General features: G+C 39.9%; 2 protein-coding genes across 6 annotated transcripts in view; one reads left to right on the forward strand and one right to left on the reverse strand.

Moving 5' to 3' along the window:
- The window catches only part of OSBPL1A (oxysterol binding protein like 1A), a 200318-nt gene extending 193699 nt beyond the window's left edge, over positions 1-6619 (forward strand). For all 3 annotated transcript variants that reach the window (XM_008069370.2, XM_021718229.1, XM_008069374.2), the window contains 2 exons: positions 323-413; positions 5374-6619. In XM_008069370.2, coding sequence (XP_008067561.1) covers positions 323-413; positions 5374-5476 — 194 coding nt within the window. In that variant the 3' untranslated portion in view covers positions 5477-6619. The remainder of the gene's footprint in view (positions 1-322; positions 414-5373) is intronic.
- Positions 6620-7110: 491 nt separating this feature from the next.
- CABYR (calcium binding tyrosine phosphorylation regulated) lies at positions 7111-25887 on the reverse strand. 3 transcript variants are annotated; one of them, XM_021718232.1, is made up of 4 exons: positions 25205-25887; positions 25052-25105; positions 12495-12839; positions 7111-8932 (listed from the first exon to the last, which is right to left on the reverse strand). In XM_021718232.1, the coding sequence occupies exons 1-4, from the start codon at positions 25350-25352 to the stop codon at positions 8817-8819; spliced, it is 663 nt and encodes a 220-aa protein (XP_021573907.1). In that variant the 5' UTR covers positions 25353-25887; the 3' UTR covers positions 7111-8816. The 3 variants fall into 3 exon arrangements, with proteins under 3 accessions (XP_021573907.1, XP_021573905.1, XP_021573906.1); XM_021718230.1 differs by having other exon boundaries at positions 7111-9415; XM_021718231.1 differs by lacking the exon at positions 25052-25105 and having other exon boundaries at positions 7111-9415; positions 12495-12836.
- Between the last annotated feature and the right edge of the window lie 1157 nt (positions 25888-27044).

A 27044-nucleotide genomic window follows, 5' to 3' on the forward strand; every position in this document is an offset into this window, starting at 1 on the left:
TGCCTCAACCTCCCAAAGTGCTGGGATTACAGGCTGAGTCATCGCGCCTGGCCAGGCAGGTTCTTTTCGGTAAATGCGAGGTTGTTGAGGGCACAGGCTGTCAAAGTGATGTTATGTATGTCTTGATGCCTACTCCTCTGTCACTAGCTCAGGTATGTGTTAACGTTGCAGCTTGATGTTTGACTGTGGTATTTGTGTTCTAATGAGATGAAGATGATGCTAATACATGTGGAAGGTGCTTCTCCATGAAGCTATTGTGCTTAGTGCTGAGTCTGTCATCCTCCACAAACAGTAATGTTTTTTATTGACGGTCTGATTTTAGATCAAGCTAGTGAAGAAAAAAAACGACTTGAGGAAAAACAAAGAGCAGCCCGCAAAAACAGATCCAAGTCAGAAGAGGACTGGAAGACAAGGTGCGTGCCCTTTTCAGGACATGTGGCTAAGCCCCTAGGCAGGGCTGTGTGCAGATAGAGCAGGGATGTCAGACACTGAACCCTAGAGCAAGGGCCTCTCTAACACAGGCTCTGTCGAGTTGTTCCCAAGCCTGAGACAAACGTATTTCCACTGACTTTAAGGATTAAGATGGAAAGAAATGCATGTGGACAAAGAAAAATGACTCTTGGGAAATTGAGGTTAAAGATATTCCCAGTTATCACAGGTAAACATCAGTTAAGCAAACTATCTTCTTATCTAGCACACCATGTCCCTTCCTTGTTTAAGAGGGAAAGTAAAATCCAGAATTATAGCTTTTGGCATTATAAGACATTTAGGGCTGTTTGCTCACATATGTGAGTACATAACAGGGCCATTTGCTTACACGTGTTGTGTATCAGTGGCATTTAGACATCTTCTCCAAACACAAAAGAGATGGCATGTATGGAAGTGGGATTCATATGAAGTTACACCTTGGATTCTATTCAGAAATAGAAAGTAGGCAATACAATTTCTGGCATTGAAAGTTTTTTTTTTAAAGAATCAGGAGTCATTTAGTAGTCACTTGTATTAAGTAATAGAATTACTTGTACGTAGGAGTAGCATAAAAACAGTTTCTACGTTTGCATCCCCTAATGGAAACCATCATCCCATAATTCAGTCATAAGTTTTAGTGCCAATAGGGGCTTAATTTGGGGTAACCATTCCAATAAGATATTATTTGGTAGCCGTTTTGCGTCTTAGAGAATGATAATTATTAGAACTAGAAATGGCCTTAGAAATCATCTAGTCCAATGGTTTTTAGCCTTTTTTTGTTAGCATCAAAATCTTTCTTGCAAATGAACTCATAGAGAAGCTGCATAAATAAAACACATGCAGACAGAGCTGCACTGTTTGGGTGAGGGTGAGGGGCAGAACCTCAACCTCCCTGCCTCCCCTGCCCTGCCCAACCCCTATCTCGGGTCCTTGGAACTCTGCAGAATACAGTTGGGAAACGTCTGGTCTAGAAATCCCTTCTTTGTACTTGGGAAAAACCAAATGCTGGTGTATTTCATTTAGGGGACATGCTCAGGGACACAGACTAGTAAGCTGCAGACTCATGACCAGAGCCTCTACCTTCAGAAGGTCATCAGCCAGAGCCTCATTACTTGACGGTGATCACTTGAAGAGAGGTCAGGCTATACAATGTGTTCCAAGTTCCTCCATACTAAAAGCAGCATTCCTACTAATATTCCTTTCACTGACTTGACGAGAGTTCAGGCTAGAGTTTCTCAACCAATAAACTCTAATTTCTGAATGGCTGCTTGTGATCTTGACCCGTTTCCTTAGAGGAGCCCACAGACCTTCCTAGGTAGGGCATGGGGAGGAAGTGGAAGAACCGGTGAGAGACATGGGAGTTGAAAGGGTGTCGAGGCAGAGGACATTGGCAATGCAGTCTCCCCACAGTGCGAGCATTATGCAGAATTAATATTTTTATAAAATGTCATTTTACTGTTAGAGACCCATGGACTCTGTAGACTGAAATATTGAATGAAGGACAGCAAAGAAATCTTTTCTTCCTTTTCCCCTTTGTCCACACTTTTCTAAAACTTTTAAGACTTTAGACAGACAAATGAAATTTTTCTCTGAGGAAAGAGGACGGTGTGATAGCAGCAGACTTTCCAGACATGAGTGCTCAGAATTAGGGAAACTAGGGGTTGAGAGAAACCCTAATCCCTTGTATAAAAGCATCGGTCCAGAGGTGCACATCTCAGATCACCAAGAACAGGTGATCCCCAAGGTAGGCTTGCAGGCATAGTCCTTAGCGAGCTTTTTAAAGCAGCGCACCTGTGAACAAGACTATCCTTTGCTATCAAATATGCCATTTTGGGAAATGTCTCCTTGCAGCTTAGACTTTTTCCTCTCCCTATCATGTGGAAGAAATCTGATGGCACGGGGCCTGAGGCTTGATTAAGTTTTTTTTATTACCTTGATTTGGGATGCTTTTCTGAAGTGCTTTACTTTGCTAAGCCTAACTACAAAAGTCATTTTATTGCTTGGACTTTTGAAACCCAAAGGAATGTAACAACAGTGTATTTCACATTAGACAAAAATTCTGTGGCTTTAATAATAGTTCCTGATAATTTTTCATGTATCCAAAGTCTAAATAGCCCATATCATTAAACTAAATTTCTAATTAGGAAAAAGTCTCCAAAGCTAAATAAATTATATATATAGTAATAGTCTAGGAAATTTGGTCTAATAGACTTTTACTGTATGATCCCTTTGAGGAATTAGCCTAATATAAAACATTTTTTCTCTCTTAGGGTTCTTATTGTTACTATGGTGATAATAAGAACATTGGTAGGGCCGGGCTCAGTGGCTCAGCCTGTAATCCCAGCACTTTTTGGGAGGCTGAGGCAAGTGGATTGCCTGAGCCTGGGGGTTCAAGACCAGCCTGAGCAATTTGGCAAGACCTCATCTCTACAATAACTCAAAAATTAGTCAGGCATGGTAGCGCACACCTATAGTTCCGGCTACTTGGAAGGCTGAGGCCGAAGGGTTACCTGAGTCCAGCAGCTTGATGCTGGGATGCTATTGCACTCCAGCCTGGGTGACTGAGTGAGACTCCAACTCAAAAAAAAAAAAAAAAAGAACATTGGAGGGCAACTCCCTTGGGTCCCCTCCCACTTTGGGAACTTTTCTGTCCTCTCAGTAAATTGTTTTTTTTTTTCTTTAAAAACAAAAAAGGACATTGGAGGCTTACCAAATGAATGTAAACTCACACGTCATAGCTAAGTATTTTTGCTTTTTTATTGATATATATTTGTACATTTTTTATGGTGTACCTGAGTTATTTGGTTACATGTGTAAAATGTGTAATGCTCAAGTCAGGGCATTTGAGGTCTCTTCACCTAAGTGTTTATCATTTGTGTATGTATGGAACATTTGACATCTCGTCTACCCATTTTGAAATATATAATACATTGCTGTCACCTTCCTTTGCTGTCAAACACTAGAACTTATTCCTTCTGTCTAACTATATGTACCCATTAGCCCCCTCTCTCCATTCTCCCTTCCCACAGACACCTAGTGGTTATCTACCGTTCTGCTCTCCGCTTCCATGAGATCAACTTTCTTAGCTCCCATATGTGAGACCATGCAATATTTGTCTTTCTGTGCCACCTGGTTTATTTCACTTAACCTAATGAGCTCCATTTCTATCCATGTTGCCGCAAATTACAGGCTTTCGTTATTTTTATGGCCAAGTAGTATTCCCTTGTATAGATATACATTTATTCATTCAACCATTGTTGGACACTTAGGTTGATTCCATATCTTTGCTATTGTGAATAATGTTGTAATATGAGGATGCAGATATCCCTCTGATATATTGATTTGCTTTCCTTTGGATAAATACCCGGTAGTGGGATTGCAGGATCATAAGGTAGTTCTATATTTAGTTGTTTTGGAAATTTCCACACTGTTTTCCATAGTGGCTCTGCTAATTTATATTTCTGCCAACAGTGTATCCGGGTTCCCTTTTTTCTTGGAAAATGTGATTTTTTTTGTTTTTTGGAGTTTTTAAAATTTTTATTTTTAAAACTTCGAGACTAGCCTGGGCAACACAGCAAGACCTCATCTCTAACTCCTAGGCTCAAGCAGTCCTCCTGCCTTGGCATCCCAAAGTACTGGGGTAACACGCATGAACCACTACTAGCCTTGTTTTTAATAATAGCCATTTCAACAAGGGTATTTCCTTATGGTCTTGATTTGCGTTTCCCCAATGATTAGTGATGTTGAGAATGTTTTCATATACCTGTTAGCTATTTGTAGGTCGTCTTTTTAGATATTTCTATCTATGCCCTTCATCTACTTTTTAATGTTTGTTTTCTGTTCTTTGAATTCCTTGTATATTCTGAATGTTAGTCCCTTGTCAGAAAAAGTTTGCAAATATTTTCTCTCATTCAACAGGTTGTCCTTTTACTGTTTCCTTTGCTGTGTAGAGCATTTTAGTTTAATATAGTCCCATTTGTCTATTTTTGTTTTTGCTTCCTGTAATAAATATTTTTAGAAGCAATTTATTTGGAAAGAATGGCAAGGACATAGAAAACTATATTCATAAATGTTACTCTGAAAACTAAATCATATTTAGAAGGTTACACAAATTTGTGAGCATTTTGAGCAAGTAATTTTGTATTTCTGTTACCTAAAGAAAGTTGGTATAGTACCTGTAAAATTTTGTAATTCTACTACCTAAAGAAAGCTGGTATAGTACCAGTAAAATGGGTGACATTTTTTAAGGAGAAAAAATGATTAGGGCAGCTCTTTTTAGCATTTGAATAGATTAAGATGTTAAAAGCTAGATGTAGCCTAAGAATCCATAAGATTTGGACTAGACTAATTTCAGTGGGTTATATAGGAATATATAAGAAAAATCATGGGCTTTAGAATGAAACCTAAGTTTGCTATCAGTTACTAGCTTGGGCAAGTTATTTAACCCCTCCGACATTCAGCTTCTAATATAAAATGGAGCTTTAAGAGTTTAGGGAGCATTTACTCTGAATCAGGCACCATGCATATTGCTGTAAGTATGTTGTAAAAGTTAATTTCCTTAATTCCTTATTCCTAACTGCTTAAAAGAATGCCTTTTAGTGGAAGAGTGGGGTCCAGAGTGAACTGGTTAGACACATTGTTTCTAACAGCCCTATTAGAAGACTCTGCCTCTGTCAAGTAGTATAACTATGTGCTGTGAGAAATCTATTACTTTTGTGAGGCATGGTTGCCCCCCTTTGAAATATTATCCTACAGATAAAAACAATATCACTTCCCAGCATCTCTTTGGAAATCCCTCACAGAATGAATTCCTGTGATAGGAAAATACTGTAAGCTAGAGGAGAGGCACATACCCTGGATTTCAAATCATTTCCCTTGTAAGTCTTGTCCTTTCTCTTTACACAGGTGGTTCCATCAAGGTCCCAATCCCTACAATGGAGCACAGGACTGGATTTACTCTGGCAGCTACTGGGACAGAAACTACTTCAATTTGCCTGACATTTATTAAAATGCAGACAAGTCAGGGTGTTTGGCTCATCTACAAATAAGTCTTAAAACCTATGTTTTTAAATTTTTTCCGTTGGTTTCTACTCATCTTTTAAAAAAAAGAAAAAACCCACTTACGAGATAACTTGTATTTCACTCAACAAAAGTAGGGCATAGGTGGTATTGGTGATTAAAGTCTTAGAAAAATGCATAATTTTGCTATAAAACATACTTATTTGGAATACTGTTTTCTATAGAGGTAAGAGAAACTGCTGGAGAGTATGCTTTTTATGGTTGCTGTTACCATATTTACTGAAGGTTTATACCTAAATGTAACTTTAGCTTTATGGAATTATATAGTAATCCCAAATCAAGTTATTTTGAATATTTTTATGCTGTCATGCTTGAATGTGTTAGCTGTAACTTTGAAATGTTTAGAATCTCCTATACAATGTTTATGTACTCAAACATAGAGGTTATGTCATTTTGTAAAGACTCCATTGGTGAGATGGCTTTTATTCATACTAATCCTCATAATTTTACCCCTTCCAACCTCCAAAAAGAAAAAAAAAGCCTGAATATTCAGAATAGATTTTCCAGATTTGAAAAATCAAAAGAATTAAACTGGAAAAGTATTTCATTTACTTAGTGCTCTGAGTTTACTTTTATAATTTTCTGTACTCAGTGTCATTAATTAAAATGTTTAAGTTGTACATGTTTGAACTGAAAATATGTATAAAATCTAGCAATTCACAAAAATGTCCTAGAAATATAGATTTAAATCACCATTACATAATGACTGACCTTTTTAAATGCTTCCACTTCCAGTGGCAAATGCTACCAGAGGAATTAAGTTGCACTCATGTATGTATTGTAAGTATCAAACTATATAAAAGAGGAGGTCTTGTGCATTTCAAGTTTGCAAGCCACCTGTGTACTTAAAATATGTATGGAGACTACTGTACAGTAGCTTTACCCCTTTAATTGGGGTACATTAATCTTAAATCTTATAGTATTTATCCACCCAAACCCCAGACTGAGACATTGCTCCAAGGGGCCTTAGGTAGCTGCCAGTAAGTTATTTTAATTGCTGTCTTGAAGTTAACAAGTGCTATAATGAAATAATCTACCTGATGCTAAATAAAGGCTTTAGAATGTTCCCCAAGTGTGGTTTCTTTGAAAATTTCAAATATACTAATGTTGCCACTATATAACTAAATTGTTAAATGTGTCCTTTCAAAGAAGTCCTTGTGGTGCCCCAGTCCCTATGGCAGTGGTCCCCAACCTTTCTGGCATCAGGGATTGGTTTCATGGAAGACACTTTTTCCACAGACCAAGGAAGGAGTGGAGGTAGGGGGGAATTTGCAGTCAAACCTCACTGCTAATGTTAATCTGTATTTGCAGCCACTCCCCAGCGCTAGCATCACCACCTCAGCTCCACCTTGGATAATCAGGCATTAGAATCCATAAGGAGTATGCAACCTAGATCCTTCGCCTGTGCAGTTCTTGATAGGGTTCACTCTCCTATGAGAATCCAATGCTGCTGCTGATTCGACAGAAGGTGGAGCTCAGGCAGTAATGCAAGTGATGGGGAGCAGCTGTAAATACAGATGAACTTTTGCTCGCTCACCACCTGCCGTGCAGCTGGTTCCTAACAGGCCACAGACTGATGCAGGTCCACAGCCTAGGGGTGGGGACCCTTTCCCCCATGGCCAAAAAGATAACCGGCTACCTTGCATGCACAGTGGAAAGTAGGCAGTTAGCACTCAGTTAATCATCTCTGGGTAGATACAGTATCACAGAGAAGTACTATTGTATTCATTTGGCATGAATCTTAAATATAGAATTAAGTGGGAATTACTTGGCTAGAAAATTTGACTAGATCTGTTAGAGTGGAAATGGTTTAAAATACATATACATAAGAATTGGAAAATGTTATTGTTTCACAAGTTTGAAAAGATTTAAGGCCTTTTGTGTTCCATTGTTTGTATACCTCCTAAATTATAAAAATAAGCAATATAAGGTTTTATGCGTGCATGAAGTTTATTGATATACACTTGGTGGTAGACTCCACCTTGAATGTTGACTCAAACGGCATCACTTTCAGCATCTGTTAGGAATAATGTAAACGCTTTAAATCCAATCATGAAATTGATCATTTGAAATAAGTGGAAGATCAGAACTACAAGGTCTACCCTCCTGCTGTTACTAAGCTCTTAGTTATCTGTGCTTTTGCACTAAAATATCCTAGCTTCATGCTGAAGACAGCCATTTTGACAATTCCACTCAAAATCCATATTTAAGAAGTACACATAACCCTAAGATATTTTGGAAACAGTTGTCTTTCCTTAAATATAGTAACTGTAGTCCCTGAGCCTATGAATGAAATCTCGCTTTTATCCATCTCTCCGATGTTCCCACAAATTGTTTTAAGTAACTGAACTCATATGTGTATAACTCTTGTATTAATGTACTCTTTAACTCATCTCTTTGCTTCCTCTTTTGACCTCCCCCTGACTTCTAATCCATGTTCCATAGGGCAGCCAGGGGGATCTAGTAAAAACAGAAAATCTGCTTCTGTCATTCTGCTTAAGATACTTGTGCTGGCTTCCCACTGAATTTTCAACCTAAATCTCTTTCTTTGGTATGCAGGGGTTCCCTCTTCATCTTGTGTCCTCCTCCCTCCATCCCCTCCCAGCCAGTTTCATGTGGTCTGCAGTCCCTCAAACTCCTATGCTCTTTCCTGCCCTAGGACACAGCCTGGGAGCTCTTTGTAAGGCTGATTTCTTCTCATGCTCATGTGTCAGTTTACATTTGAGGCTGTAAATGTAAACTGATAGTGACAATTAAAGGGGCCTGTGCCAGTACCTTCTTTTCTTCACAGTACTTCACATATTTTTATACACTGTCCATTCTATGGTCTCACCACATGAATTAGGTGCACCATGATATAATCAGCACTTCTCTCTCACCTTGTCCTCCAACTGTTCCTAGCTCCTCCCCGCTCCTTAAATATGCCAAAGAGAGACTGTCTTTTTTTATTCCAATGTTTTAGCATCTACCATGGTGTTAGACTTAACAGACCACGTATTCACAGGTGACTGAATTGATTGGTTCATTGATTCATGTACCAAATCCTTGATGTGAGTCATTGTGGTACAGTACACCTGCTGTGTATTTATGAGTAACAAGTGGTTAGCAAGTTGGAGATAATAATCACATCGAACTGGCGTACACCCCAACTCTATGTATCATCTCAATTTTTTTAATATCTCAAATCTCCAGGTCAACAAATCAAAATGCTGAAAACCTCAAGTGTGTTAAGGCCCACATATTATGGTAGGAAAATTCACCTACCAGTTTTAAGTTTCTGCTTTGCGAACCTGGGCAGAAGTCACAGTAATTTCTCCAGCAATACCATAACTTCCATAAGGAGTACGTTTGTCACCAGATCCTGAAATTTTTTTGGCTACATCCTCTACTGGGAAAGCAACAGAAAGAAAAACGGGACTTTGTGGTCTGGGGACATCTTGTCCACTTGGAGGAAGACTAGCATTCTGGGGATTTAAGATATGTTTCTGGAATTTCTGATCTGCAGGAACAGCAATGGGCACTTGGACTGCAGCATATCTCTTCAAGTCATCTGACTGTGAAACAACAGCATGTCCAGGAAGAGGTTTCCATTCCTGTGCTTCCTGAACATTTGAGCCTACCAAAATAAAAGGTGGGGCACTGGTCTTCTTGCTGTCGTCCATCATCACATAAGTTGGAGAAGTAACTTTCGGTGGATGCTGCAGAAACTGTGGATCCTTGGGATTAGATAAATAGAGGGTTGCTTGGGGGAAAGGCCCAGGTGCAGGTGGCGGTGATGGGCGACTTTGTTGATTCATATCAGTTAGACAATAAAGGGTCCACATGTTAGAATATGGTGGTGGTTGTCCTGCTTCGCTTGCTGCCATTGCTATAAAAAAAAATTGCAGGCATTAAAGGTTTGGTCTCTGTATCAGGCGCTATGCACAGTAATGTCAATGCAAGTCTTTTTTTACATATAAACAAACAGCTGTAGTGCTATGTGCCATAAAGCATGCTATAGAGAGGGCTAAGTAAATTGTGTGTGGTAATGTGAAAGAAGAGATTCTCTACAGTTGGAAACTGAGAACAGTGTTGTGACAGCAAGTGGCAGGGACACTACAGTTGTGGCTGAAGAAATGACCTTATTCTAAGTTGCTGTTTCCAATTGCTTCAGCTTTAGACATGGCTTCTACAGGCTCCTCAAAGAGCAAACTGGACAGTCACAAAACTGTAGGCTTTATCCAAAAATCAACTGAAGAGTGTGTTAACCACTGAAAAAAGTGTTAATGCATCTGCATAGTGATTTTCTTTTCCTAAAGAAGTTAGCACTAGGTGTCATCTTGGATCACGTAATCAAGTATCTCTGGCCCTTCACAGACACCATTATCTCCTATTAATTGGTCATCACATGTAAAACATGACATAATCTGGGACTCAGAATTCCACAGAGCACTCCTTTTAGGCAAGGCTTGAAACCATAGGTCCTAGGTAGCAGTGAAAGGCTAGTTAGTCCTACAAGGGGTTCTTTAAGGAGAAAAAAAGGAGATCCAGGAGGACCATCCATCTACTTCCACCAAGGAATCTATAATACCAAGTGTGACCTGCTTAGTGAAGACAGCACTGTCTTGGCTAACTGAGTCCCAGAAGACGGCAGCTAGGAGAAAAAGTTCCTGATGGAGGAATTTCACTTACCCCAAATGGGCTGAGTTTGCCTTTTGAACACTGGCCCATCTGTCCCTGGTGTAGCCTTTTTTTTCTTTCCCAGAGAAGAAAATAACACTATGCACATGATTAAGCTGGTATGTTTTCAATAACTTCAGATACTTTCAATTGATCTTTAAGCATTTTGAAAAATATGTACAAGTCAGGTCTTCAGTTTTTTTTCAAAAGGAGAAAGATTTTGATCATCTGAGATTTTTTGTTGTTTTCATTATTAAATATCATTATCATTTTGGTGTTGACAACTCTATTTTACTGGAAATAGGTAAGCATTTGAAAATAGTGCCTCAGTCTAGGAGTGCTGCTTAAGCCACAAGTACAATGCCAGTCCCACATGCTGCACTCCCAACGTTGCCCTCTGCCTTTTCAGCTGTGCAGAATCTGTCACACTGCCAGACAGAATTTGATCTTTTCTAAACACCTGCTTTGGTAACAATTCTTTATCATTCTGGCTTAGATAAGAGTCAGGGTTGAAAGAGTTTCTGCAAAAGGAATGGGGGGGGGACTGGCTCATGCATGTCCCTTCCATCCCTAAAAAGAGAAGGACCCCTGAACCTACCTATGAGGCAGGACGGTGAGCAGACCAAATGCCATAATTAGATGGAGACAGGAAAACATAGTGACAGTTCAGCAGCCAAGGAAGCAGCTTGATTTTGGCAATTGTCAGCCGTAACTGATCAAAGGAAGCCAATTATCTGAAGTGCATTCATCGTTGTTCAAGTGCCTCGCTATCCTTTCTGCTGTTGATGCCTCCTTTCTTCTTTGTGACACAAGTTCAACCTGACTTTTCCTCTCTCCATCTAGCTATGAAGCTGCTCCCTTAGCTACAAGCTCCCAGACAGAAAATAAATGCTTGACCCAGCACCCCAAACCTGGTTGCAGAGCTCTCCTGACTCAGTGCGAAGGCAGAATCAAACACCACCATTTCTTTCATTTTTTAAATTGCCACAGTCTATGTAAATGTATTGCTGTCATTTAATTTTACATTCGCAAGTGAGAAATTTTAAACCAACACCCCTTAATTACAACAGGAGTATTCAGACCACATGAATATATTTTGTACCTGACAACAGGCTATGTTGTTCATCACATATATGTGACCAAAAGAATAACACCAAAGTATTATTCTAGATGACCAAACTTTGAGACCAAGCTTTGGGAATGTCACCTTAAAACCACTCATATCATAACAGTAAAATCTCAAATACAGCAAAGCCTTTAAATAGGTTTGGCATTTAAAAAAAAAAACCTGAAAAGAGATTTTTGAACAATCTGCAGGAAGCCTATGTGGTTACCTGAAATACAGATGTCACCTGAAATGCAATTTGTAGTTGTGTAAGTATCTAATTTTCTTACCTGGTTTCATCAAACCTTGTTTAAGTGCTGCTGCCCCTTCTGGTTCAATTTCTGGTGTAGTAAGACCTTCAGGAACAGGAGGAAGGGGCCACTAGAGGATTACACAGAAGCACCCTCAGCCTCCTGGGGTGCAGAGCTTTCCCATGACTCCTCCTGCCCAGTACTGTCAGGGACTATTGGAATGATCTCCATTTCAAGGTGCAGAGCGTTTTCAGAGCCTATTTTGATAGAGCCCTTTGCATCCAGGGGTTGTTCAGGTACCTTGGGCTGCCCTTCCCAAGAGGTGTCAGAGAGCAGAACTGTAGCTTCTGCCTCCACATGTACTGAGGAATCGTGCTGTGCATTCTCCTCCAACTGTGGAAGTTTTGCAGACTCTATAGGATTTTTAGACACGCCTGAGGTGGTCTTGTCTACAGGTGTGGGACTAACTGGTAGTGACTGCTCATTTTCTTTAAGACAAGCAACTTGATCAGTAAAAGGGATAACTATTTGTTCTGCCATTTGCTCAATATAAATAACTCCTTCAGTCACAGGCACATTATTATAGATAGATGATATACGAACATTCGATGTGACCTCAACATCAGCCTGCAAAGAGACCTCAGGAGCTTGATCGTAAGCAGGAGGTTCTTGTTCAACCTGCAAGGGGAATGAGGAAGCCGTTGATGGTTCAGCCTCATCATCTTTAGGTTTAGAACCTAACTCTACACGGACAGATGTCTGGCTCACAACCTGTACTTCTAGTACCTCTCCACAACACTCAGGAGGATCGGCCACCATGACATCTTCAGCAGCCTCTGAGCTGAGCTCCTCCTTGGTAACAACAGGCATACTGGTTGCCACATCCACCATTAAAACCTCAGACTGATCAGCATGAATAGATGAAACTTTACCTAACATCTGAGCAGCAAACTGAGCTGGGTCAGCTGGGACGTAGGCAAACTCTGGCGAGACACCTGCTGGAGATGGTGATGAGGGTGGAGTAGCAGTCTTAGGGGTAGCTGATTTGGAAGAAGGACCACAAGCTGCTTCAGGTGTCTGCCCGGGTTCTAGACGCTCAGCAAGACCTGAAAATTGGGTGCCTTTGTTGTTAAACAATGTTCCACCTATATTGTCCTCCTCTGTGTCCGTTGATTTTTCCATCCGTGTAGGTTCTTTAGAAACTACTGATGTTTTTTCTGGTTCTTTTACACTTTCTTTTTTCTTCTCTTGTGTCTCTCCTTCTGACAACTTCGCTACTAAAAATAATAGCCAGATGGGTTAATCAGCCCCTAATCCCTCATACAAGAACTTAATGAAAGAATTAAGAATTTCCTAACATCTGTGATTTAGGGTGGAAAATAAAACTTTCCTGTCCTTATCTACTCCAAGACCCTCAGTTCATTTCCTTAGAAATAAGTGATTAAATAGCATGGTGGCAAACTAAATAATCAGATAACATCCTAAAGCCAGTCAGCATCAGAAGAAAGATCATAACTTTGTGCCTAGAAAAAGGGAAGCCGAAAATCTCCATGGAGAAAGCTCCTGATCCATCTAAACTTCTACAAAAAACTAAGGAAAGGAAAAAAAAAAAAGACCAAGTTGGGCAATAAATTAATCTTCAGTTGGTGTAGTAATAACTTAGTAATGTCACAGATGCTGCATACTAATAAAGGCATTCCTAAATTTAAGAAAATTGGTATATAAAGCTTAACTTAATGACTTGGTAAACTAGGGTACCACAGGATTTTTTACATCAGGAAATATCACATAATCTAACCTAAAAATGGTAGCACCTGCTAGTGAGGTGTGATCATGCAAAGTCATACTAACCCAGATAAGAGGAAAGGAAAGAGATCTCTGGATCTGAAAGTGTGGACTTAACTGAATCCTCATGCATGAGGAAAATTCCCATGGCCTGGAAGGTCAGTACAGCTGATGACATATAGGAAAACTGCTGTAAAAGTATTTAATGCACATCACCCACACACCTGTCTAACTATCTTAGTTGTTACTCATCTGAAGTTTTCACTTCTGCTTACTAAGGATTTTCTCTTGTGGGAGCATTTCTATAAGATAATGAAATCTACAGGAAAAGTAGTTTGCTTTACAAGAATGTGTTGGGTTCAAGTGAAAACTTTGGAGACATATTTTCAGGACTGTTTCCCTCTACATTGGATGCCAGTTTCTTATAAATACAATTGAAGTGTCTAATTCTGGACATGGACACCACATCAAATACTCATGTACCGAGAAAGTTTAAAAAAGACAGAAGAGCCAAATCTATGCTTACCTCCCTCTGCTTAGAACAGTAACCTCATTTTCCTCATCATCCACCTCTTCAGGACTTCCCCACTCACTCTTTTAAAAACCCTTTTGCCCACCAATGCATGTAACTGAGTGCTTGTACTACGTATAAAACACTGTTGTAGGCAATTTTGAGGAAAGATTATTAAGACAAGACCTCATACAGCTTACATTCTAGTAGGGGATATAGAACAGATATACAAATATAGGCAAAAAAGTACAAGTATCTAATAATGGTACTAATCTTTATTAGTACCATCTTTATTAGTTCAGAGGAGGGAAAGAATGTTATTCAAATAAGCCTGACCTTAGGAGAATTACTCCGATGCTTAGGAAGTATAAAGCTACAAAAAACATTGCTTCCATTATAACAAAAAACCAGATAGACCACATCATGACTTTTCTTGGGTTCAGCTGAGAGCTGAGGTCAAAAGGTAACCACGTAACCTGATTTCCAAAGAGGAACTAGCCCCACCAAGGAGAAAAGGGACAAAAGAACAGTCGCAGCTATGACAGGGCCAGGGAAGAAAAGGCCACTGGCATACTAGCTTGTAAGAGGGTGTCGGCTAAAATCTTCGTGTACCGGGGTAAGGCCAAAGGTGGCCTAGGGTGTCATTCTGGAATAGCTTGGGTCCCCAGACCCAAGGAGAGTTCACACTCACTGGCAAGCACTTATCCAAAGGCCTCACATGAAAGACGGAGGCAGGATAGAAGGCCAAGCAGAGGTCTCCTACCACCAGGGCAGAGATGGGATACTTGCCCAAGACTGACCCACACATACAAGGCAGTTTGGCTGCCACGTGGATGGAGGGCAGAAACACTGAGAAAGCCTCATCCCCAAAGCCCAGGCACAAAGGGCCAGCCTAGGCCTGAGTCAGGCCCAGAAAAACAGGGGACCTACTGCCCCACCCACTAGTCCAGCACTGAGTAACAAGAGACAGCATGCTGCCAAGAGGTGAGGGGCAGGGGCTCTTGTGAAGAGAAATGCCTTCTGTGGGACAGGCTGGCAGGGGAGGCTGAAAGCTGAGGGGGAAGCACAGACGCTGAGAAATGCCCTCTGGCACCCCAGCCTCATTCTCAGCACAGTCTCGGCAGCCCTCTTGAGGCCTGTGGCACACTGAAGGTAATGAGAACAACAATAGAACCCAGGACCAGCTCCTCACTAGACTGACCTCCCACACCCACATCAACCCAAGGCTCCTCTAACTCTGTCCCCCCAACAAGGTCTTACATTCCAAGCCACTGATTTACTTACCATGAGAAATTTTTTAAATGTTGCCAACCTACACACTGGACTCCTACAATCCCTAGACTGCCTGCTTAGAGCCTATCTTATGTGCTGCTTGCATGGCATGACTTAGGCAATTCTGGAAAGGCCACTTGCCCTTTTAAAAGAGTCTCCCTCACAGGTCTGTGGTACCTGAAATGACATCTAGGAGATTACTAAAATAATTTAATTTTTGAAATATTAAAAAAGTTTAATCTTTTTGTCTTTAAAAGTCTACTGCCCACTCTCCAGGACACGCAGGTGGCTCTACCACAGCCTCTGTCCACCCTGTGACCACAGGTACTGGGAGATCTTAGGGAGGATGCCGGGACAGCTCAGAAGCCATGAAATGAAGATGGACTAGAGACTTTCGAGCAAGCCTCACCCATCGGAACACTGAAATAGTGTGGAAAAACCAATACAGCAAACCCCAATCTAAGAAGGAAAACGGATATTCATCAGAATGGCAAAAGGCACCCCAGATCTCAGGGAGAAGATGAGCAAAAAGCCCCTGTAACAGCACTCCACAGAAAAAGGCTGAACTGGGAATACAGGCCACAGTGCACTCCATAGACGAGTTCACTGCTGAGACCACAGAGTGCTTCATCCAGTAACATACATACCCATCCACATCGACAGTAGCCAGCCCATACCTATAGGTGCCACCTGCTGGCCTGAAGATTGAACTATGCATCACAACAGGTAATTTGCTCACACCAGCCTACACCACCTAGGAGCAAGTTAAGCCTCCTAAAACCCCTGCCACCCTAGCCTCAAGGAAGCAATGGGCCAGCCCACATTCCCACTACATCACTATTACAACCAACACCCGGGAAAGCCTACACACACAAGCCATCTATATCCAAGGAACACATACAGATTAGCCACCATAGCTCATCCAGATGAGAAAGAACCAAGAAACAACTCTGAAAGTATGAAAAAACAGTCTTACCCCCTCCAAAGGGGCTCACCAATTCAACAACAAAAACCAGCTACAATGAAATTCATGAAATGTCAAATAACAAATTCAGGATATTGATTATAAAGCTCAATGAGATGCAAGATAAAGTTAATAACCAACAAAAAGAAATTAGCAGAGCAAGTCAAGAGATTGACAACTTAAAAAAAAAAAAAACAGAAAAAGAAAAAAAAACTCACTGGAGGAGATACAAAACACAATACAAAGCTGCAGCAGTAGCCTAGAACAATTGGAAGAAAGAATCTCAGAGATGGAAAACAGGCTTCCTTGAACTAACCTAGTCAGAAACAAACAAACAAAAAAAATCAAGGAGGAAGAGCAAAGCCTATGAGAAATATGGGATTATTAAAGTGACCAGACCTACGAGTCATAGGCATTCCAGAAGTTAAAATACAAAGTATGGAAAAGACAAGGGTAGACCAAAAAAACCCAGAATTTATTTTTAAATTGTGTATTTATTTTAAATTGTGTATTCTTACATGTTTAAATTTCAGTCACCTTCAAAGTACTCTCCATTTGATGCAACACAACTATTGAGACACTTTTTCCACTGCTCAAAACAGTTTTTGAACTCATCGATTTTGATGCCTTTTAGTGCTTCTGCCATTTTTTGTTTCACCTCTTCCACACTGGCAAAATGTTTCCCTTTGAGGACTTTTTTCATCCAGGGAAACAAAAAAATTAGCTCAGGGCAAGATGGGGTGAATAGGAAGGGTGGAACATGGATGTTGTGCTGTTTTTGGTCAAAAACTGCTGAATGCTTATGGTGGTGTGGACAGGTGCTTTGTCATGGTGGAAGAACCAGTCACCTGTTTACCACAATTTGGGACATTTCTTCCACAATACAACCTCTCACAGTGATACCAGCTGATGCAACGATGCCAATCAATTCCTAGAACACTTACCTAGCGGAGGAATCATGTACTACAAGGGGCCCACCCTCCAAAAAACATAATTCCAGGTTTTTGGGGGCCCCTCTCATATAAACTTTTGAATAGATTTCATAATTTTAAAAATTATGACCAGAAGCTTTACATTTTTACAGTATTTTTGAAAGTGCAAGCACTAGATTAACCACTTGGTTTTGTTTAGAATACATAAGTTAATGTTAGCAAATATATACATACTAGTTACCACATATACATAATGTAATCTATATTGTGTTCCTGTCACTATCTGTTTATTAAGAAGGGTAAAAAGGTTTTCTCTAAGGTTTTAAGGTATGTTTTAATACTTGCAACAAAAACAGAATTTCTGTCATGCTAGCTGATAAGAGAGTATTAGTTAAAATCTTCGTGTACTGTGGCAACGGCCAAAGGTGGGTTAGGTGTCAGTGTGGAATAGCTTGGGTCCCCGCATCACCTGGTTTGAGATCAGGTACCCTTATTGATGAGGTATGCCCCCCCTCAATACCCTGGCAGTTTCCCACTACTGCCAATCCCTTTCTTATGGTATTATGATAATTGTTCAGGGTCTGCTTATGAGTGAGAACAGTTCTTTGTTTCTGTGATAGATCACTCAGTATTATAGACTCTAAGTCCAACCAAGTTGCTAAGAAGTTCATTATAAGTATTTCTTGAAGAGCAGAGCTGACAGAAATGCATTCTGTTGTTGTCTGCCTGAGAATGTCTATTTTGCATTCATTTTTTAAAGGCTATTATTCTCTGAGTATATATTCATGTTAGCTTGGCAGTTTTTTGCTTTTAGTGCTTCATATCATTCTGCTATTTTTTGGCTTCTATGGTTTCAATTAAGAAATCAGTTATTTGTCTCACTATTATTCCCCTGAAAATAATGCACCCTTTTACCCTGCCTGCTCTCCACATTTTGTCTTTATCTTTTATGAGGTACCTATGTGTGGATTTCTTTGTATCTATCCTGCTGTGGGTTCACTAGACTTGAATCTATAAATAAATGTCTTTCCATTAGAGTGGGAAAATGTTCAGCCATTATTTTTTCAAATTATACTCATTTTCCATTAATTCTCTTTTCTCCTCCTGTGACTGCAATTATTCAGACCTTTTCATGATGTCCCATAAACCTCCCTTACATTCTCCCCTATTGTTTTTCTCTTTGCTTTAATTTGGTTGTTGTCTATTGGCTTGTTTTTTAGTTCCCTAATTCTGTCTTCTGCTAGTAAAGTCAGCCAATAAGATTTTAGTTTGCAGTTATGGAGTAACCATTTGTTTCTTATTTTGTAGATTCTAACTCTGTTAAAGTTCTCAATCTTTTCATCTATTTTTCATTCTTTCAAAATATTCTCATAGTTACTTTCTGTCCACTTCAAGTAGTAATTCTAAGTGTCTGGATTTTCCATGGATCTGCTTCTAATGAGTGTGTCACTTGTTCCTGCTTCTTTGAATGTCTAGTAATTCTTAATTGTATACTGAAAACTGTAAATGACACATTGTAGAGGTGCTGATTATGTTATTTTCTTCTAAATAGTATTGATTTTGTTATAATGGCAGATTACCTGATCTTCTTGAGACATGGTTGTAAATCTTGTTAAAGTGGGTGTATTTCACCTTTGTCCTCACTCCTAGAGCACTGTCTTTATTCATAGTGTGTGACCGTGCAGCGCTCTGTGGTGCGGTCTCAACTAAATTGCCAGGGTTTCACAAGTCTCTTCATTTTGGCTGGGCCCAAACTGCAAAGCCTCTCTTAACACTGTAACACTTCTGAAACTGCTACTCAGCTTTCAGTCTCCCAACAGCTCTTCTCTGTTAAACCTCCTCAAGCCTTTTGGATAGAAACCTAAAGGAGATATATATATGGATTTTTTTTTTTTTGCAGACTTTTAGAGGTCCTTCTCTGAAAATATATCCTCTCTGCCACCTTGTCACCCAAATTCCAGTCACACTGGAAGCCCCAAATTCTGCTTCTCTCTTACCTCTTCCCAGTTGACTTCTACTCAATGCCTGGGTTATATTTCCCCTTCACAAGAACTGAAAAATGACTTCAGGAAGAAAGCCAGGGTTATATGGGACTCAATTTCTATGGCTCTCTCCTCCCAAGATTCTAGGCACTGGACTTTGTTTTATATAATTATCCAGTTTTTATGGCTGTTTATGATAAGAGGGTATGTCTAATATCAGTTACTCTATCATAGCTCCATTGAATTTCACCTAGCACAGCATCTGGAAATTGGTGGGAATTTAAATATTTGTTAAATTAAATAATGGAGTGGACTTTAAAGATACATATGCTTTGAAAGACAGAAAAAGGAGGAAAAGCAACTCCTGGCCTAAGCCAAAACGTAATGACTTGAAATTACTTCACATTTTCAGGAGGTGACAAAAAATCTAAGGTTCTGGCGCAAAAGGTCTATGATATAAGAGAGATGACTACAAATGTAGATAGACAGGCCAGGCTTGGAGGTTCAGCCTGTAATCCCAGCACTTTGGGAGGCCAAGGCAAGTGGATTGCCAGAGCCCACAGGTTCGAGACCAGCCTGGGTAACTTAGTGAGACCTCGTCTCTACAATAAAATAAAAAATTAGCCAGGTGTGGTAGTGTGCGCCTGTAGTTCTGGCTACTTGGAAGGCTGAGGCAGAAGGATCGCCGGAGCCCAGCAAGTTGACACTGGGGTGGCCGTGAATGTGCCACTGCACTCAAGCCAGGGCGATGGAGTGAGACTCCAACTCAAAAAAAATAAAAAGTAGATAGACCGAAAGCTTTGCATGCCACACTCTTGTAGAGGAATCAGAATTTACATACTATGACTTCGACATGCCAGAAAGTATTTTACTTTCTCTAACTGATCTCATCTTGCATTAAAATACTCATTTCCCAATGGCAAAATTTACTTTAGCTTAGTTTTTTAAAAAAATGTTTGTTGTAGTTTAAAAGTCTCCTTTGGTTAACTATCGAGTCTTTTGGGTTACTGCTCCTTTATCAAAGGTTCTTCCCCTTCTAAAGAGGAAATCTGAGTGCCGGGGTAAGCTTTGATCCACATGCTGTCCTTTTCTGCTAGCTCTCAATTACTTCTGGCAGAGGCATAACTGGTCTCTGGTCATTGGTTTCTGACATTGCTGCATTTACTGCTCAAATGTTTCCACTTTGTGGACAAGTGTGTTCTGTTGGCTTCTCTCTCTCTCAAGTTTGGGCAGATCCCCTTCCTAATCCAGTCCTCTGTAGCATCTGGCTAACACTTTTTATTTTGTTCTCAGCATGGATATTATGTGCTATAGCCCTCTGATCACTTCACCTTTTCCCATTCTGATTCCTTGTTAGTCATTACTCCATCTGGGACACTTCAAAAATATCAGGACCACTAAAAACCACACACAGGCCATAGGAAATCAAGGATAGTATCTCAGGCCCATCTGAGAAATGACTATTATTTCCAATTTATTGTTTCAATATGTAATTCTCATATCCAACAAATATTTATGGAATGCCTGACAGCTGACAATTACAGTATAAGTGCTGAGTGTGGCATGTGTTATACTAAGTGCAGTGCCATGCAAACTACAGTTTCTCTGAGAGACATGGATTCTTCTAGACAGCACCCCGGAAAGCAAAGAGCAAGGCTTCTGCGCCCTGGCTGGAGTGCTCATATTTTAGTGAATTCTGATCAGATAATTTACCTACTTTTCTTATCCCCAGTTTCTACCTCAGACAGCACTTTTTAGCTCTTTCTACACCCCATCACCACAACACCAATACCATAAAGGACTTTCCATTTCACTTTCCTTTACAGCAGGAACAGACCTTATTATACACTATCTCTTTTCCTCCTCTATTGCTTATGTAAAGTAAAACTTTGATTCTGATAGCTTTGGCTCTTAAATCAAAACCCAGCTCTGGAAATTTCAAGAGTCATCACTCAACAAAAACAGACTCCTGCAAAATTCCGAAGTGTTATTAGAGTTTGCTTACTATGAACTTTGAAAACTTAAAACTGAATAATGACTTCCTTGCACCAAGCTCTAGTGTTCTTTCCCCAAAGCTAATGAATGCTTCAATGGGTAGAGATCAACAGAACAAACAAGAATAATTAGGAGTTATCTGAAATCAAAATACACTAGTTTAATATTTTTCAAAGTATCCCCACAAACTGAAGAGTTTGAATTCTGTAGACACTAGGGAACTATCAAAGGTTCTGGATAGCAGAGTGAGGTACCCAGCTAAAAATCAAGATGTTCTTCCCCTTTACTTTGACACTGGTTTCCTGTGCCAGCTTTACTGCCTGGCTATATCTGCCTCCCAACCCAGCCCCCTCCCCTAGCCCCTTGTCTGATATTCTGACCCCATTTCTTAACTATGCCATTTGGCAATAATTTATTTAGTCTTCTTTAATCTAAATGATTCCCTTAACTAATTAATCTTACTACAGTGGAAAAGCAGGAAGGACTTAAGTCCCTCCCATCATCATCACCAGGTGATCAAACTTTTTCTAAGCTCAAAGAATTTCTTATTTGGCACAAACTACCACCCTGCCTAGGCAAATGCAAGACTTTGAGAATTGAAAGGGTTGTTGTGGTACAATATTCAACCCTGTTTAAGGAATCAGGATAGCTGTGCTTGAAAAAATGCTCAGGAAAGGTGCAGAGTAGTGTCAGAGCCTCATGATAAGAATATATATATAAGCTGGGCTCGGTGGCTCAGCCTGTAATCCCACGCTTTGGGAGGCTGAGGTGAGTGGATTGACTGAGCCCTCGGGTTCGAGACCCGCCTGGGCAATGTGACCTCATCTCTACAATAAATCTAAAAATAAGCCAGGCATGGTAGTGCATGCCTGTAATTCCGGCTACTTGGAAGGCTGAGGCGGAAGGATCGCCGGAGCCCAGCAGGTTGAGGCTGTGGTGGCCGGGAGCGGCCACTGCACTCCAGTCTGGGTGACAGAGTGAGACTCCAACTCCCCCCCCCAAAAAAAACGTGTATATATACACATATTCTTTCTTTGCTTAATTATGAATGGATAGTTACAAGCATGTCCAACCAGTCATAGAAATAAGGCATAACAATAGAATTGGCATAAGAATTTAAAAATTCAAGACAGTATTATGAATACTTGATAGGAATAAATATCTCAATATAATAGTCAGAGATATGCATAACTGCTATTTCAATAGGAACTGAAACTGGGCCCAGTGATCAGCAAGCAGATCATGGCTATAATTGCTAAAATCCCATCAATTAAAGATTCACCTGGATTAATGAAGAAACTCTCCTCATGAAAAGATTGCTAGGGGGGAGGTTTCACTGATTCGTATGGTAGTGAAAATCTGTTTAATAAGATTGCAGAAAATCAAGAAGAGGATCCAAAAAATAATTTCAAAAGATAGAAATGGGCATATGTGAGTGAAAAGACACAATGAAGATCCTGGAGAGAGCCAGGGATAACCCTAAAGAAATGAGGCTCTGGAAAATGGGGAAGAAGATGAGAGACAGCAAGGAAGTGAGAAAAGTGTGTTCCCATGTCTGGTTCTTATCCTCCTCCTTCACCTGACTGTGCATGAAATCTTGAAGTTACTGGAAAGATGGGTAAACACTAGTGGTTCTATGATGAGGCCTACCCCAAATGGGGCTCTTTCTAGAAAAAATCCCAGAATTAAATGTTCAACAAGCCAGGTGCGGTGGCTCATGCCTGTAATTCTAGCACTTTGGGCAGCTAAGGTGAGAGAATCACCTAGCTCACAGGTTCGAGATCAGCCTGGGCAACACGGTGAGACCTTGTCTCTACAGTAATCAAAAAATTAGCTGGACATGGTGGCACATGCTTGCAGTTCCAACTACGTGGATCACCTGAGCCCAGCAGGTCAAAGCTGCGGTGGCCATGAGCATGCCACTGCACTCCAGCCCGGGTGACAAAGTGAGACTCTGACACACACACACACACATACACACAAAATTCAGCAAAAACACTTGAGAGGTGTTCTTATTGCCATGCTTTCCATGCATACAGGCAGCTTGGTAATGCTGCTAAGCAGCAAACCAACCAGTGTGGAAATAACTCTGAAGGATACAACATCTCCATTGAGTGTTCTTATGAAACACGTATCTTTCATGCTCATATCTGATGTCTGGAAGATGAGGGAGCACCAGTACACTAGGGATGATAGTTGGCTATTGCCCACATCAAGTTCTAATACCTAGTGCTGTCTTCAGGCCAATCTAGCTTCATGCTGAAGAGACTAACAAGCCAAAATAAGGGTCAGTTGACTTATCCTCAAAAAATGGTTCATGTGCCCATATTGCAAGTCATTGAAAGCCTGGGAGGGCCTCAATACTTGGGGCCAACAGATAGAGTGTATAGGGTATTATAGGTACCACCATCCATGTTTTAAACTGGAATCCACAAAAAGGAAGTTTAATTGAACAAAAGAGAAGATAGCACCTGTTATACCGACATTTTTATTATGGAGAACTGAACGATCAAGCAACCATATTTACCCAGAGCTCCCATAGGAACAGCAGTTAGGGAATTAAACCAGTCAGAAGATAGGAGGCTATCACTCAGGAGAGGAAATTCCCTACAAAGTGGGAAACTTATGGCCTGTATATCCCTAGATAGTCCCTCTTTAGCTCAGAGTATGCTTTCCTGGATGTAGGTAGACTCATGCAGACTCTATGACAGGACCTAAGTTAATGGATATTGTTTGTTCAAAAGAAAGTTTTTGGATAACATAAAAAAGCAAACAAGTGAGCCAAACTGATAAGAGACAGTAACACTAAACTCTGTATTTTCCGTTCATACCTTCCCATCTTCCCAGGACACTGTAACAAGCAATGTTCATTTCTACCCTGCAGCCTAAAGAGCAATCTATTTCTACAACTATTCCATGAGCTTGCTTTCAGAGTTATCTGTAGGCTATGTCAACCTTTTTGATAACTTCAGTTGCTGGAGGAGAAAAGTTCATTTCTATTAAAAGTGCTCCACCAATTTTGCTAGTCTGTTAATTTTGAGCCCTGCAATTCAAAGACGCTAACCTACAAGGACCACAATCTACATCTGTCCACTAGCTAAGATGAATAGTGGATAAATTCTTCAGGATACAAATTAAACTCAAAAGCTACCAGTTAGTTACCTTCCAGCATAAAGATTCACTGACTGTCACTATTTTCAAAGATGGCAAGTCTGTACACTCCCAATACTTTCAAATACAGGGCCTGGTACAGAGGATAGAAGTACACAGACAATAGTAACCTTGACTACCCAGGAAATCAGGCTTATAGGGAGAGTATGGGTGGTTAATATTCTTGCACTTATCTGTATATCCTGCTGATGGTAAGCAAGTCCCAGATCTGTTTCTCATAGCGAACTGAAAATACCATGAGGTCCCACAGGGAAGCAGCCAGTCTAGACAATATTCCAGAACCATGATGTTTCATTCGTCTGCCCCTTGCTATTCTTAGTCTTGTTTTCTGTTTTGGGTGTCTCTTTCACTACAGATCCAAACCCTTATGATTTTCACATTCTCCTAGAACTCACTCCTAATTTCTCCCTACCTTGGTTATGTTATTTATTAACATCACCAAAGTAACAGTATAAAAAAGGTTGACAACTCACTGAATCCTACCTTTTTTTTTTTAATCTATGGTTATTCCAAAATGTTGGTCAGCAAATTTAGTAAGAACTATTCATTTCCCACACTAGTCATTTTTTTTCTTTACAAAATTTTGTGAAAAGCTTTTTCTTGCCATTATTTTAGACACGTATGCCTGTCCTTGGGAATTTGACCATTATATCTTCTTTTGCTTATAGTGATCTCAAATTTTTACTCTATAAACTTTGCAACTTTTCTTATTTCTCCCCCTCTTTTTCACTGCTTCACTTTCAACTCAGTTTCATGCTGCCATGTTTACATAAGACACTGGCCATTTACACATACACACACAAAACACAACTTTCTTCTAAGCAAATATACTGCATTATGTCAGAGTGTCTGAGATATGCTGGAGAAGACCACTTACCTCTAATCTCATGAAATTGTTTAACCAGATCTTTTATATCCAAAGACGGATTCCCTGAAGGAATAAATACAAGAAATCAAATAGACACACAAAATTCCCAACTTAAAATTTTTTTTTAAAGCAACAAATATATAATCTAAAGCAGCAACAAACCTTCTCTAAACGTAATAAGTTCTTTAAAGTAAATTGCTGCAAACTGAGTGATGTTTGATGGACTGTTCTTGAGAATGGCTCTGCTGAGTCCCTCAAGTAGAGTCTTGAGGCCATAGGGTATGACAAGTCTGGGCTTTGAAGAAATCATTTTGGCAGGATGTCTGTCTTCTCAACTATAATGAAGAAAAACAGTCATAAATAGTAGTTTTACTAAAATATTTTTAATGCATTAACTATGGCTTCCAAGAACAAATCTATCTACTATTAAAAATATTAGCTTTAGTTCTAATCTCTAGATTTTATTCTAGTAAAATGAGCTACCTACTATCTACTACTAATAGTTTATCTTTTGTAGATAAGTAATCTAGTACTATTAAAAAATTCGTAGGAAAAGCCCTGTCAAGACCCCATGATATTAAAAACAAAGAACAAAAAGTCAAACAAACAAAACCCGCTTTATAAAATTCGGTAACATGTAACATGCCAAGAAAGAAAAATAAAGTTCATGTATCTGTTTCCAAACGTCCTTCCAATTCATATAGGCATTGGCTTTTCTCTCCGTATATTCATCAAAGAGTTGGAAAACAGTTTTAACTACAAGAAAATGTATTTTTCCTCATTTTTCTAAATATATCCTCAAATGCCTTGCTCACCTTTAAGTATGTATTTCTTTTCCTTTTTTTTGAGTTGGAGTCTCACTCTGTTGCCCAGACTGGAGTGCAGTGGCCGCTCCCGGCCACCGCAGCCTCGACCTGCTGGGCTCCGGCGATCCTCCCACCTCAGCCTTCCAAGTAGCTGGAACTACAGGCACGCGCTACCACGCCCAGCTAATTTTTTATTTATTGTAGAGATGAGGTCTCGCCAGGTTGCCCAGGCGGGTCTCGAACCCGCAGGCTCAGGCTAAGTATGTATTTTTTTAACTTAAAATGTATTTTTTTTTTGGTCTGACTCATGCATACAGGAATAATTTTGCTTTTCACATTAACCAGAATAGATATGTTATTTAGGTATTATAATCCCATCTGCACCTTTCTTTTCTCATAATCTCCTTTAACCTCTGCCCAAATTTTCCCTCATCTCCCTTTTCTCCCGCCTTTCTAGCGTTTAAGTGGTACCAAAAGTACTGCACAGACCAACCCATAATCTCAGTTGCAGAGGTTGTCAAGCTTAACTTTGTGTCAGTGTATATATGTGTTCTGACTCATCCTAAAAATTTATATAAACCTTATAAATAAAGAAAGTTAAATATTTTTTAAAACTCTTATTGGTAAGGGAAAAATTGGGATAAAGCTGTAGGTACAGTTAGCATCCCAATGCAAAGCTATTGGTCTTTCACTTTGGAAGAGATAGGTATCCAATTGGTCCCTGAGCTACCAAGTGGCCATCACAAAATAGGAAGCCGGTGGTTAAATGATTCAAGTTTCCTGAGATGAAAAACAATTCAGTTGCTTGGGAGACACAACTATTCCGGACACTGAAATCCAGGAGAACTGTCTCCCATGGGCCCCTATATAGAGAATAGCAGGAACCATATCCTCAACAACATCCTTACGGTAAAGAGAGTAATTAGTTCATGGGGCTAAGTGGGACAGTGTAGTTACATACAAAGGGGCCAGCTTCTAACATAAAGCAACTAACGTCTCACAGCAAAATATGAATACTTAAAAGCACAGTTCTTCTCAAAGGCCGGGACAAAATGAATCTGTATTGACCAAAGGAAACCCTTTGAGAATTTTGAGAATATAACCAACTGTATTAAATCCCATAATGAAAACTTCCTATCACAGTGTCATTCAACAGGAGCTTTACTGAATTAAACCATCTTTAAAAAAATCAGAAG

This window comes from Carlito syrichta, unplaced genomic scaffold, assembly GCF_000164805.1.
Source record: "Carlito syrichta isolate Samal-C Ts95f unplaced genomic scaffold, Tarsius_syrichta-2.0.1 Scaffold311970, whole genome shotgun sequence".
Classification (NCBI taxonomy): domain Eukaryota; kingdom Metazoa; phylum Chordata; class Mammalia; order Primates; family Tarsiidae; genus Carlito; species Carlito syrichta.

Excerpts from the sequence above, each read along its gene's own strand:
- CABYR (XM_021718230.1), bottom strand. The coding sequence starts at position 25,352 with ATGATTTCTTCAAAGCCCAGACTTGTCATACCCTATGGCCTCAAGACT. Across the intron at positions 25,106-25,204 it reads ACTTATTACGTTTAGAGAAG|GGAATCCGTCTTTGGATATA; the intron begins GTTTGTTGCTGC and ends TTATTCCTTCAG. Across the intron at positions 12,840-25,051 it reads ACAATTTCATGAGATTAGAG|TAGCGAAGTTGTCAGAAGGA; the intron begins GTAAGTGGTCTT and ends TATTATTTTTAG.